At 33.0% G+C, this 12,968-nt stretch overlaps 1 protein-coding gene across 7 annotated transcripts in view; it reads right to left on the bottom strand.

The window, feature by feature from the left end:
* Window positions 1–329: 329 nt before the first annotated feature.
* LOC134725833 (protein Gawky-like) overlaps window positions 330–12,968 on the bottom strand; it is a 35,165-nt gene continuing 22,526 nt past the window's right edge. For 4 of the 7 annotated variants that reach the window (XM_063590044.1, XM_063590045.1, XM_063590043.1 and 1 more), the window contains 7 exons: window positions 12,687–12,953; window positions 11,096–11,236; window positions 10,907–10,990; window positions 8,671–8,728; window positions 6,233–7,639; window positions 5,396–5,472; window positions 330–2,749 (listed from right to left, as the gene is read on the bottom strand). In XM_063590044.1, the coding sequence (XP_063446114.1) occupies window positions 2,303–2,749; window positions 5,396–5,472; window positions 6,233–7,639; window positions 8,671–8,728; window positions 10,907–10,990; window positions 11,096–11,236; window positions 12,687–12,953 (2,481 nt within the window). In that variant the 3' untranslated portion in view covers window positions 330–2,302. The remainder of the gene's footprint in view (window positions 2,750–5,395; window positions 5,473–6,232; window positions 7,640–8,670; window positions 8,729–10,906; window positions 10,991–11,095; window positions 11,237–12,686; window positions 12,954–12,968) is intronic. The other 3 variants (XM_063590048.1, XM_063590047.1, XM_063590049.1) reach the window with 3 other exon arrangements.

Genomic DNA, 12,968 nt, shown 5'->3' with positions numbered 1-12,968 from the left:
GACAATCGCCTTTTTGAATTTGGCAGTACCCTTATTAAAACACATGATAAAAGCATTGAAGAGAACACCTCTGGCCCAGTCTGTTATTTGTTTCTGTTCAAACCATTCTTCAACAGGTTGAAAATTTGAATATTTGTGTTTTTTTGTTCTACATTCTATAACTGTTTGTTTGTTGTATAATTGTTAATCTGTCTTGTATTTGGTGTCAAGGTGACATATACGTCCCCGTTTCCTGATGGATAGTTGTCTCATTGACAATTAAAATGCATCTCATTATTTTAATATTGTATTGTACATTATATGGTAGTTTAAAAAATCTGACAATAGTGTTTTTATCCATTAACCTTTATTTGATACACAACAACTGAATATTAGAAATAAAATTTGGAGAATGTCACAATCATCATACATAAAATCTTGGACTAATCAAGCTAAACTCATCATGCAAATAAGTTATCCTTTCTGACTCTTTAATCTCTCCAGTATTTGGTCAATAAAATATTAAGTAGTATTTACATTAAAACTGCACAGATAAAACACATAGGATTTCAGTATTTGGTTTGAACATACTTTTTTCACACCTGACATCAGAATGATCATCTATAGTAGCTTCACTAGAATCTCAAGATTAGCACATAATACAAAATGTTCTTACAACAACAAGAATGAATATCTCCATTCTACAACTGATTTATTTGCTTTTTTCCCTGATTTTTCAGATGTTTCCAGCTATAAAAAAAAGCTCAATATCAACCTGTTCTTACAACATAAGAAAACCACGAACTGCTAAATGTAAATATGGCAAGTAATTTTTAGGATTCCATAATCCCTGTGACTTAGTTGTATTAATGAAAATTAAAAACATGTACAAGAAAATAAATATATAAATCTTATTACTCTAGTGCATTTATTAATTACATTCATCTTGAGCACTTCAGAAAATAAATATTCATTTCAAATAAATATCCATCAAATCAGTATATCATAGAAAACTGAAAACTACCTGCCATAAATTATATGAATAATATCAGTCTAATTCTACAAGCATCAAAGTTTATAAACATGTTTGTACAATACTGTTTGAGGTTTACATTAGTAACTTCTTACAGGGCATACAAATCAACCATATCATCATTATTATAGTAGCACTTGTGAAAATAAAATGAACACAAAATTTAAAATTACAAGTCATTAAGAAATGGAGATCTACCAAAAGTAAAAATACTATAGAAACTTCTTGATGCAGGTGTGATATTTGCTTGATGAACACACTAGTCATGGAATGCTTATAAACTTGTCAGAAAGTCATAACTTACCACAAAACGTCTAGCTTACAAACAACTACAAATACTCAAAATTTTGGATGATCATTTATTTTAATACAATTCAAAAGCATGCTACGAGCACAATATGTATGTCATGTCAAAAATGGATCACTTTATAGATAAAAGCTGCCGATCCTCAGTACCTTACATAGACTTTGGCAATCTTTAACATGATAATTGGTCAATTAAAAGCTGGAAAATATAAATGGAATTACAAAGTGTTCACATGGTTAATCTTCTATCACTGTACCACAAGCAGGTACAATCACAATATGCTATAACACAACATCTTGCCATTATAAGATCCTTATCACAATGTACAAAAAATCTAAAATGCTGCGACATATTTCTGGCAGAGTTCCAGATCCTATGTTTTGATATAATGCCTCAACAATTATGCTTAAGATATGGAAACGACCTGACAGCAGTTAGCGAGACTTCTCCTCGTAAACTGAGGTAGGCACAGTGTCGTTAGGGGGTGGGCGTCTAGCACTACAAGTGGAATCACAGTCACCCACAGATGATTGGTGGACAATATCACAGTAGTTTGTTTACACATCTTAAAAATAAACATCAATATACTTATTATATCTATTTTTTTTTATAGTTTTTTTTTTTTTTTTTTTTACATTTTATAATACACATGGCATTTTGAGAAGTCTTGACATAAATAAAACAATGAGGTTGTGTGCACACTTAAATACACCCTTCAATAAATTAGAGTTGTTAGGTGGAGGTTATCATGACCAAGCCCACCTGACAAGAACAAGGAATTATGAAAGACTAAAATACTTCATTGGAAGTAATGAAAAAATAAAATGTGCTGTGCTTCTTGGAAGCATTGAGCACCAAAGTATTTGCATCGTTGGGGGCTGGTCCGTATCTCTGACCTAACAACTCAGAACACATTGGTTAACAAATGGAATACTGTATCCGCCCCACAATTAACCCGCTTTTATATAGAGATCACGAGGCAGTCACATCGACTCCCCCAACATATTGCCGAGCAGAGAGTTGGCATTGTGGTCGTCACCTCCCCAAAGACCACTTCCACCATTACCCCACATTCCCCCCGAATTGTAATTATTGGCCATATGGTTAGCCTGAGCTGGTTGATTCCAGGAATCATTGCAAACACCCATGCTGTTTTGGCGGTACGCAGAATTATTAGGCTGCTGCGGTTGCGACTGCCACTGACTAGATGACTGGGCTGTCATGGCAAATCTAGCCGCTTCATTGTCGGACACAAAATCAGCTACTATGGTTGTGTTTCCTAATACACATGTGTTGAGCGATTTCTGTGCTTTGAATGCTTCTTCCTTTGAGTGGTATCTGACTAAGGCTTGGCCATTGTTCAAACTAAGATAAAACCACACTAGAGGACCATGTTGCATGCAGAGGGTCCTTAATGTTGATCCATCTATCTGTAAAGGTAATGAATATTTGTTTTTATTTGTCTATTAAAACAATGAAATGTTTCTCCCATAATACATGAATTCTCTAGAATTTGAAATGAGAACCAGATGCTCCGCAGGGCGCAGCTTTATACGACCTCAGAGGTTGAACCCTGAACGGTTGGGGCAAGTATGGACACAACATTCAAGCTGGATTCCGCTCTAAATTTGGATTGTGATTAAATAGTTGACACAGCATAGGTTTCTGACACAGAATGAATGTATTCAAATGAACTTAATTTTTTTGTTTTCTCTTAGAGCAATTCACTATGCTGTTGAATATTAATCCTCTCAAAAAAATGTTTGAAGAAATTTTCTTTTTATTTATGAAATTTCAAATGAGAAAAATTTAACCCAATTTTTTATTCACATACCCCTTCCCCTTATTCCAAAACTAATTTCAATTAAAATATTCTAATGGAGTTTGCAACAATTACTACTCATTTAAATACATGATGTAAAAAAACTGCTTGTTATCACTGAATGGTAAAGATTATTTAAATTTATCAGTTGGTAGTAAAAAGTGAATATACATTGTATATTGTATATAGCAAAGATTTAAGTTGATTCTGGACAAAGAAAGATAACTCCAATTAAAAAAAATTCTTGCAGATATTTCTTGCTTACTATACTGGACAAAGAAAGATAACTCTTAATTAAAAAAAAATTTGCTATTTCACAATATTGTGAAATTAGATATTTCTTGCCATTGCACAATACTGTGCAATTGAAAAGACTTGCTATTGCACAATACTTAATATAATAATTTTAGATCCTGATTTGGACCAACTTGAAAACTGGGCCCATAATAAAAAATCTAAGTACATGTTTAGATTCAGCATATCAAAGAGGCCCTAGAATTTATTTTTTGTTAAAATCAAACTTAGTTTAATTTTGGACCCTTTGCACTTTAATTTAGACCAATTTTAAAACTGGACCAAAAATTAAGAATCTACATACACAGTTAGATTTGGCATATCAAAGAACCCCAATTATTCAATTTTTGATGAAATCAAAGAAAGTTTAATTTTGGACCCCGATTTGGGCCAACTTGAAAACTGGGCCAATAATCAAAAATCTAAGTACATTTTTAGATTCAGCATATCAAAGAACCCCAAGGTTTCAATTTTTGTTAAAATCAAACTAAGTTTAATTTTGGACCCTTTGGACCTTAATGTAGACCAATTTGAAAACGGGACCAAAAATTAAGAATCTACATACACAGTTAGATTCGGCATATTAAAGAACCCCAATTATTCAATTTTGATGAAATCAAACAAAGTTTAATTTTGGACCCTTTGGGCCCCTTTTTCCTTAACTGTTGGGACCAAAACTTCCAAAATCAATACCAACCTTCCTTTTATAGTCATAAACCTTGTGTTTAAATTTCATAGATTTCTATTTACTTATACTAACGCTATGGTGCGAAAACCAAGAAAAATGCTTATTTGGGTCCCTTTTTGGCCCCTAATTCCTTAACTGTTGGGACCGAAACTCCCAAAATCAATACCAACCTTCCTTTTGTGGTAATAAACATTGTGTTTAAATTTCATTGATTTCTATTTACTTCAACTAAAGTTATTGTGCGAAAACCAAGAATAATGCTTATTTGGGCCCTTTTTTGGCCCCTAATTCCTAAACTGTTGAAAATAAAACTCCCAAAATCAATCCCAACATTTATTTTGTGGTTATTAACCTTGTGTCAAAATTTCATAAATTTCTATTAATTTAAACTAAAGTTATAGTGCGAAAACCAAGAAAATGCTTATTTGGGCCCTTTTTGGCCCCTTATTCCTAAAATGTTGGGACCAAAACTCCCAAAATCAATACCAGCCTTCCTTTTATGGTCATAAACCTTGTGTTAAAATTTCATAGATTTCTATTCACTTTTACTAAAGTTAGAGTGCGAAAACTAAAAGTATTCGGACGACGACGACGACGACGACGACGCCAACGTGATAGCAATATACGACGAAATTTTTTTCAAAATTTGCGGTCGTATAAAAAACTAGGATACATTCATTTTGCTTCTTTAAAAAAACGAGTTTCATTGAATTGTAATCGATTTGTATTTTCTTTTTTTTAAATCTTCCCTCATAATCACAGGTGTTAAGCAAACATGAATCATTTAATAAATTAATCATAAGACAGGTTTAAACAGAACAATACTACACATGATATAACTACATCTGTAATGGTCCAAAAAGATATAACAATATCAACCAGGTAGCACTATGATTTTGCAAAAAGATATTGCTTTATTTGAAAGTCAACGTGGCTGTGACCATTTCCTGTCAATACATTAACCTGTAAATAACTTGTATGTAAACCTGAAATAATTCAGTGGTGGTCTTTTGTTGCTCAATAACATATTTTTATTTCTTGTGTTTTTTTTAACATAAATCAGGCTGTGAGTTTTCTCATTAGAATTGTTATACATATTATGCATATGTCAATTCAGGGCCCTTTACCATGACTTAAGCAATATGGGTTTTGCTCATTGTAAAGGCTGTACCAACTTATAATAATCCTTACATGGTTTAAATTATGAATACATCTTGACATTTCACATATTTATTATCAACCTCACAATGATTTCTATAAAAGTCACCTTACCTGAGGAGTGAGATTTTTCAGGATTAAACAAGGAGTAATATTGTTTGACATCCTTGCATCCCAGTTAGACATGTTCCCTGTAAAAATAACAAAAAATGTAAAAATTAAGTAAAAAACACATCATCAACTCATTGATACAAAATGTATATATGAAAATAATTGTTAATCTTGTTTGTTGGAGTCATAATATGTCTTATTTAAACTTTTGAAAAATATCTTCCAACATGCAGTTAAGATACAAGCTACACTGTTCATTATTTTTTTATTATGTCAATAATGCAAAATAAGCAGGTCAATGTGATTTATAAGATTTGTCTCTTCATTTTCTATAAGTGTTACTAATTATAGAATGAATTCCACTCTTAGAGCTGAAAATCTGTATCATGGATTATGTTGCTTATATTAGTATTTCCGGGTTACATGGCAAGAGAGGTTGCAAATAAATTTTGATTTAGCCAGACACTACACATGACATCTTTCATTCACACATATCTCAAGAAACCAACACACTATAAAGTATTATATTTATTTTTTTATTCTATTAAATCCAATTGGCATTGTATCATAAGACCAAACAGCATAAGACTAAGGTGGTTTTTCTTGTATAAAAGGATTTGTGTAACTGATGAGACCATATTTTAGTTATGCAATAGTATAAGGCTGGCCAATTTAATTCATTTCTTACTGATATACTATATATGGACAGTCCATAAATACACTGAAGACTAAATCATCTTACATGTTATTTGTGACTAATAATTTGAATATCAAGTAACTTTAAACAAGAAACTCTCTTTTCAGCTGCCTTGAAAAGACATTTATAGATTTTTAGTTTACCTGAATTGAAAGAAGATGGGTCAGTTCTGGTTCCTGCCCAGGAATGTTGACGATTAACACCAGACCAGTTGTTAGGCTTCAGACCTGGTGGTGGACGCTGCTGCATGGCACTGTTCTTTGGTAATGGCACTCCCCATACTTCGTTGGAGAAAGATGTTGGAGCCATGGAATCGCCTCCACTCCACGACTTCTGGGACATATTCTTAGGATTCATAGGCGGGAGGGACTCACTTGGACTGGTTTTAGTGATTAATGATCCTAAAGAATCATCTCTGATGGTATTGACACTTAAACTGAGAGAACGAGAGAAGCTTCCTGGCGTGATATGTGGATCATCCTCGACACTCTTTTGAGTAATTCCTGGCCAAGGTTTACCAGGTACAAATTCTGGTATTGCATCATTAATAGTGAGAGAAGATGATGTAGATGGTAAGTGAGATTCTTTAATATCTTTCCCATTCTCGTCAATTGTAGATGTGGGGCCTGTTGATGAGACACTGATTGTAGGCCAACTCTGGGACCCAGATGTAGTTGCTGGCACATTGGACCAGGTGGAATCTCCTCCAAGTTGGGTCAGACCAAGACCACCATACTGAAGACTTGACTGTGATGAGGCCTGGCTAGTTTTAGACGAGCCTGGGGCCTTATTTAAAGCACTATATTCTGCATTAGCACCAGAATCTGGACTGGACTCTTTTTCTGTGGGTTTCTTCCACTGACTAAGTTTAGATTGTTGAGGTTGACTGTTGGGCATGTTGAGATTTGAGAGACTGGACTCGATAGTGGAGATGGCATCCTCCGTTGATGATTGTGAAGTTGTTGTTGGTTGAGGTTTAATAAGAAGACGTTGAGCATCATGGATTTGACGTTGGGTTATAAGAATTTGTTGTTTGATCGTATTAATTTTCATATTGACCTGTTCAAGTTGTTGACGTTGAACCATTGGGTTCATAGAGACACTGTTCTTTTGAAGGACTTGTTGGGTAGTGATAAGCTGTTGTAGACACTGCTGATGCTGTAGTAACTGCTGGAGTAGAACCAACATATACGGAGGCAATTGCTGGTTGAGAAGTTGTGGACTGATTAATCCTGCCTTAACGGCAAGGTGTAACTGCTGGAGAATCTGTTGTTGGGCCATTTGTTGTGCGACAGCCTGAGCTCGACCAGCGGCAGGCTTTTTGTTTTGTTGCGGAGGCATAATACTAGTTTGACTAGAGACTGGCTGACTAGGTCCCTTGAACGCTTGAGCATTTGGTGGAGGAGGAAAAGGAGTATTTGGATTAGGCACAAATGGATTGTTTTCCTGCTGAGTATCTGATATGTCATTATCACTTATCACTTTGGACTTGGCACTTTCCAGTAATACATCATCTCTATAAGTAGCACCTTTTTGCTTGTAAAGTTCAGCTGAAAATACATTGAGTTCTATGTAACAGGTTTATATATATTTGAAATAATGTGTTTATCACTACATCCCCTTTTTAGCATACAATCAATTATTTATAAAATAATTGAAAATGCAACATTTGATTACAGTAGATAATTTACATGGCAATGCGCTATAACACACACATACTTAAAACAAAGGATTTCAGTTTAAATTGTAGAAATTAATCAAGAGACAAAACAATCAAGAATCTTAAAGAAGGACAACAAACTGTTGATGTGCATAAACAACATGACTATTATAAAGTACAGTCTGTTTTTTAAACAACAAAACTTTGCTGTGGAATTTAACAGAAGAGAAATTAAATGCAAGTTTTCAATGCAATGTTATGCTTACAGTCATTCATTTGATAAATTTCTTAAGTAGACATTTGTTCAATGATGCTGTACAATTAATATTTAAAAAAAATTCCCTGCAAGTCATAAAATCAGTATAAATATATTAAGATCTAATAGATTAACCAAACAGTGTCACAAGTTATTTCCAGTCTCAAAATTGTCTGCACTTAAAAATCAAAATTAAAGTCATCTTTTGAGGGAAGATCTGGATTTTTTTTTTTATACTTTCAATGACTATGCAAATAGCATGAAAAGACAGGTGCTAAATACTACAACAGAACTCAAATAGAGGTTCACAAGCACATGACTTTAAATATGATATTCAGTTGTTGGAATTTCTATCCAATGGAGAAAATACATGAAAGAGCAATCACTAGTGGATTATAAATCCAGGGTGAAAATTTGTTCTTAATAATGACCATTTTTTCCAGTGAAAGTACACCGTCAATTAATTCAATGGTCCTGTATAAAGCAACAGTGTAAAGAATGGTTGTAATTCAAAAATGAAAAGTCCAATCCTAGAATAAACTAATCTAAGAGGTCTGACCCATACTTATTTGAACCCTATGTATATGTATACCAGTGTAAGGATGTGACTAACCTGTGCTTTATATTCTATGACAAAAAATTATATCAACCTTGTATATACTTACCGAGAGCACTTTGATAATTCATATTGTTGCTTATTAATGCTTGCCCGGCCTCATCTTTCTGTTAAAAAAAATAGAACATAAAATATTTTAAGTTGAACAAGCAAGACAAAATTCAAAAGAAACGTACATCTGCTTTTATAGCCCACTTCCTTTTGACAGTAAACTAGCTAGCTGTATGATCGTATTTAAAGAAGATATCAAATAAATATAGATAAAAGTTTGAATGTCCTTATTTGTACAACAGTATAACTAGGTCATTATTACTTTCATTGGTCTATCATGATAGTATTGATTTCAAAGTGGATCTTTTTAAACATATTAGTTATCCAAGAAAAGCATTATTCATCTTAAATGGCAAGACTTTGTGAATCTATAAAACAAACAGCAAATTTTTAACTCTATATTAATTGCATACAAAGTGTTTATGAAAACATTTAAGTGCTACTAATTAAGGAGTTTTATGAATATGAGCGGTTATACAGGTTTTGATGGATTTTTTGTGTTTCAACGCAACTTTTGGGCACCACTTTAGGGCTACTTCATGGCGGCCAGTTTGTATTTGTGGAGGAAGCTGAAGTGCCTGAAGAAAACCTCCAAGATTGGATAGAAAAATGACAATCTGAGTCAATTAAGATTTGGTTCAAGTGCACTCGCAAAAGCATGGTTCAAAACTAACAACCTCAGTATTGACTGGCTAGTGATTACAGTAACTAGTAAGACCACTGGGCCACCCAGGTCCCCCTGGTGAGACAGGGTAATGCTCAACATATGATTTTCTTTAAAACACAAGGAAATAATTTAAAAATAAACATTTAATCTCGTTTTCAATAAAGTCAAAACTTTTTTTTAGACTTTTGCATATTTGTTTAGGAATATGATTTTATTAATTAAATCCTAACAGGAAAAATATTAAGATGTACCTGATGTTTATTGTGAATTTTGTTTAATGTGAATTTTGCAAAAAAATATTTGTTACATATATCACTGGACAGGTCAATGGACATGTACTTTGAAAATGCTTGTTTTTTTGGAGGTTATTAAATCCAAATGTGTTTATTTTTGTGCTTCTAAAGATAAAATTAATGGGAAACAACATCAAGATTGTGCCAACTTTCTATTTACTGAAACACAGACACAATTAAACTTATTAGTTCAAATACTTTTAAATCCCCACTTGCAATAATTGTAGTGTTTACAAATTAAAATCATAAGTCATAAATACATGAGCAATAAAACTTTCAAAACAAAATAATTTATATTTCTTAACATTGGACTGCTTATTAATTTAATATTATTATACCATAATGTATTTGTATAATGTTTGGCCATAGGCCAGTTGATCTTAAGGCAAAAATCAATCAACTTTAAATGTTTCAAGTATGCTGTTTTCTTTCCAGATATTTTTTGGAAGAATGTCAAATTTACATACCATGTTACATAGTGTTTATTTTAGAATGTTTCGTCACAATATATAAAATTATTCAATGAGAAACTGGACTTCATTTAAATAATATGCTATTTTTATTATTTTTAATTTTATACTTTGATATCTCACATTACCTGATAAGCGAGTGCTTCTTTTTACTTTGAATTAACATAAGTATATTTTAGTGTAACCAAATTAAATAGAGGCACTCACATATCAAATAAAGTAAGATATTATTAATATAAAACACTTATTTATTTACAACCTTAGACACTAGACATAGGATCCCAACATTAAGCTATCTATTTTACCTAGTTACTTAAACTATTGAAACCCAGAAATCTGCTTTGACTGGAAGTTATTTTGATAGTAAAATGGGAATGTTGAAATTAAATGGCAATATTTTAGTATGTTAACTAAGCATAACATTTGAAGTCAATTAACCATGACTGAAGGTGCACGGCCAATTAATAACCCTGGGAACTGCATACCAAATATCATTTACTTATCATCAATGGTTCCCCTTAAACTGACAAAATCACAAACTTTGAAACATGAATGCAGGGACAGGGCCACATAATCTCAATGTAAATGATATGTGTTAAAGTTGTTACAATTCTCATTGACTTACCAGATGTTTTCTTTAAACTTACTTATTTAATATTTAAAGTAGACTGTTGGAAAATACCATTACTTTAATTAATTGTTAAAAGTAGACTCTGTTGTGAGTATCCAAGTCATGAATTACAAAGTTAAAAATCAACTTATGATCTTAATTAAAAAAGTTGGATGTCCATATGTGAACATTACCTGAAAACCAAGCTCCATTAGCTGCTGAATCATACGACTCCTCATCTGAGGCTGATTCCCACCTGGAAATCGGCTAGCACCACCCTGTAAATAAATAACACATGTCATTCCTTATCACATCACATCACATCACAACAAACAATCTTTTGACAAACAAGCTACAGTATCTCTTCCTTAACCTTTGTTTACCTTGATCAAAGTTTTCTTTCCCCTAATCCAACCAGAGGCACTGCTCCAAGTAGAATTATTTTCTTGGGTATCATCCATCCACGTTCCCATGTCTGTATCTTCCCAGTTAGTACTCTTGTCCTCATTCCAGAACATGTCATCCTGCAACAAGACACCAATCCATCAGGACCCTGCCAGAATCAGCATCAACCTCTCAGGCCCTTCCCAAGCTGAAAATCCCCCCTCGTGGAAAAATACCCTTTATCCGTGCTTATACTGTCTATTTTATCAACTATAAAATTCAAAAACTTGAAATCCACCATTTTTTCAACTTTATATTTCCAATACCCACAAAATTTGGAGAATACAATTCTTTGCCCAACTTAAACTGAAGTTTTGTTTTAGAAAAACTAACAAGAGTAAAGATGGACCCTAAGAAAATCCTTAATTGAAATTCCTAAATCCTTTAAGCCAACTGTTAAAATTTGTCATTAAAGTTGCAGTCATCATAGTCTGGAGAAATTAAGCAATGCATACATATACATTGTCTGTGAAAATGTCAGCATTTGAGACAAAATACTCTAAACAAGGTTTGAAACAGTTTAAAAGCTTGACATTGAACCCAATTTATATATGTTTTCAAAAACAAAAAGACAACTCCAATAACAATGAAAGCTTGGTAATATTTCACCATTTTTTAAACCATTTGAGTTTTGAGGATTAATGTTTTCTATATAATATCTTATAAAACTTATAAAAGTATCAATGATTCATGTTTTCTATCACTTTTATATAACAATTTTAACTTAGTTTGACCAGGGAGCCATACCATAGACATATATTTACTTGCAAGTGCTGGTTATTTCTGTATGGTACTTTAAGAGACAAATAGTGATTCCCCCTTTGGCTAACAGAGATTAAAAAAATAGGATTTTACCAAATAAAATAATGTTTTAGCTTCCTTCCTTTGAAATGACAAATATGAATTTTAAAATATGACCGAATTTGCCTTCAATAAAAATATATTTTATAAAAAAAAATGCAAATTGGATGTATTTTATATCTCTTTGAATCAACTGCAGACCACTTCACTTATAAAAATTACTGTCTTTAACACAAAATTATTTCACTATCTGACACCAAAATACCATAATGAAACAAAAGTGCCTGAATAATATTGATTTTGTGCTGAGTTTTGTTATAAACTGAACATTTTTCTGTGAAAAACTAAAATAGAAATGGGTGTTAGTAAAAACAATTTACCCTGTAACTTATATTAAATAATTACACTGCAATCTATAAAGAAAATAAATATGCACCACCATCTCAGCATTATCCCCAACTAAAATCAAAAATATGTTATCTATCTCACTATGCACAACCCATTTTTTAAGTTATGAAGAAAAAAAGAAAAAACAATGTGGAGACTGCAGCTTGTTTGTCAACAATTATGTAAAAAACAACAACAAACATTTAGATTAATACTCATGCATCCTCCTCCCCAGGGGAATCAACGCTGGTCTGAGATCCTCATAATGGATTAAAATGGGGAGGTTGACTATGAGGATCTCCAAAGGCTTGTGACTCATGCAAATACTGGCTGTGATCTTACCTTATTATAATCAGACGTATTCCAAACCATGTCTGCCTCACCCCAGTTGAAGGTACCTTTTGGGTTGGGACCCTGTTCAGGTGGGCGATTCCAATACCTGTCCCCATCTTGACCCAAGTGGGAGGAGGAGACTGTACCCACACCAACAACAGGGTTTCCCAGCCTTACCTTAACACTGGGGTCCTCAGACCATGAAGGCGTCTTTGGTTTTTGGCCAGCTGCTGAATTCCACTGATTATTTGTTTCTCCCCAACCAGCTGCTTGAGCCTGCAACAAAGATAA

This window comes from Mytilus trossulus, chromosome 7, assembly GCF_036588685.1.
Source record: "Mytilus trossulus isolate FHL-02 chromosome 7, PNRI_Mtr1.1.1.hap1, whole genome shotgun sequence".
NCBI classification, from domain to species: domain Eukaryota; kingdom Metazoa; phylum Mollusca; class Bivalvia; order Mytilida; family Mytilidae; genus Mytilus; species Mytilus trossulus.
Note: the sequence above shows the minus strand (reverse complement) of the source record. Positions and strands in the feature narration are given on the sequence as shown.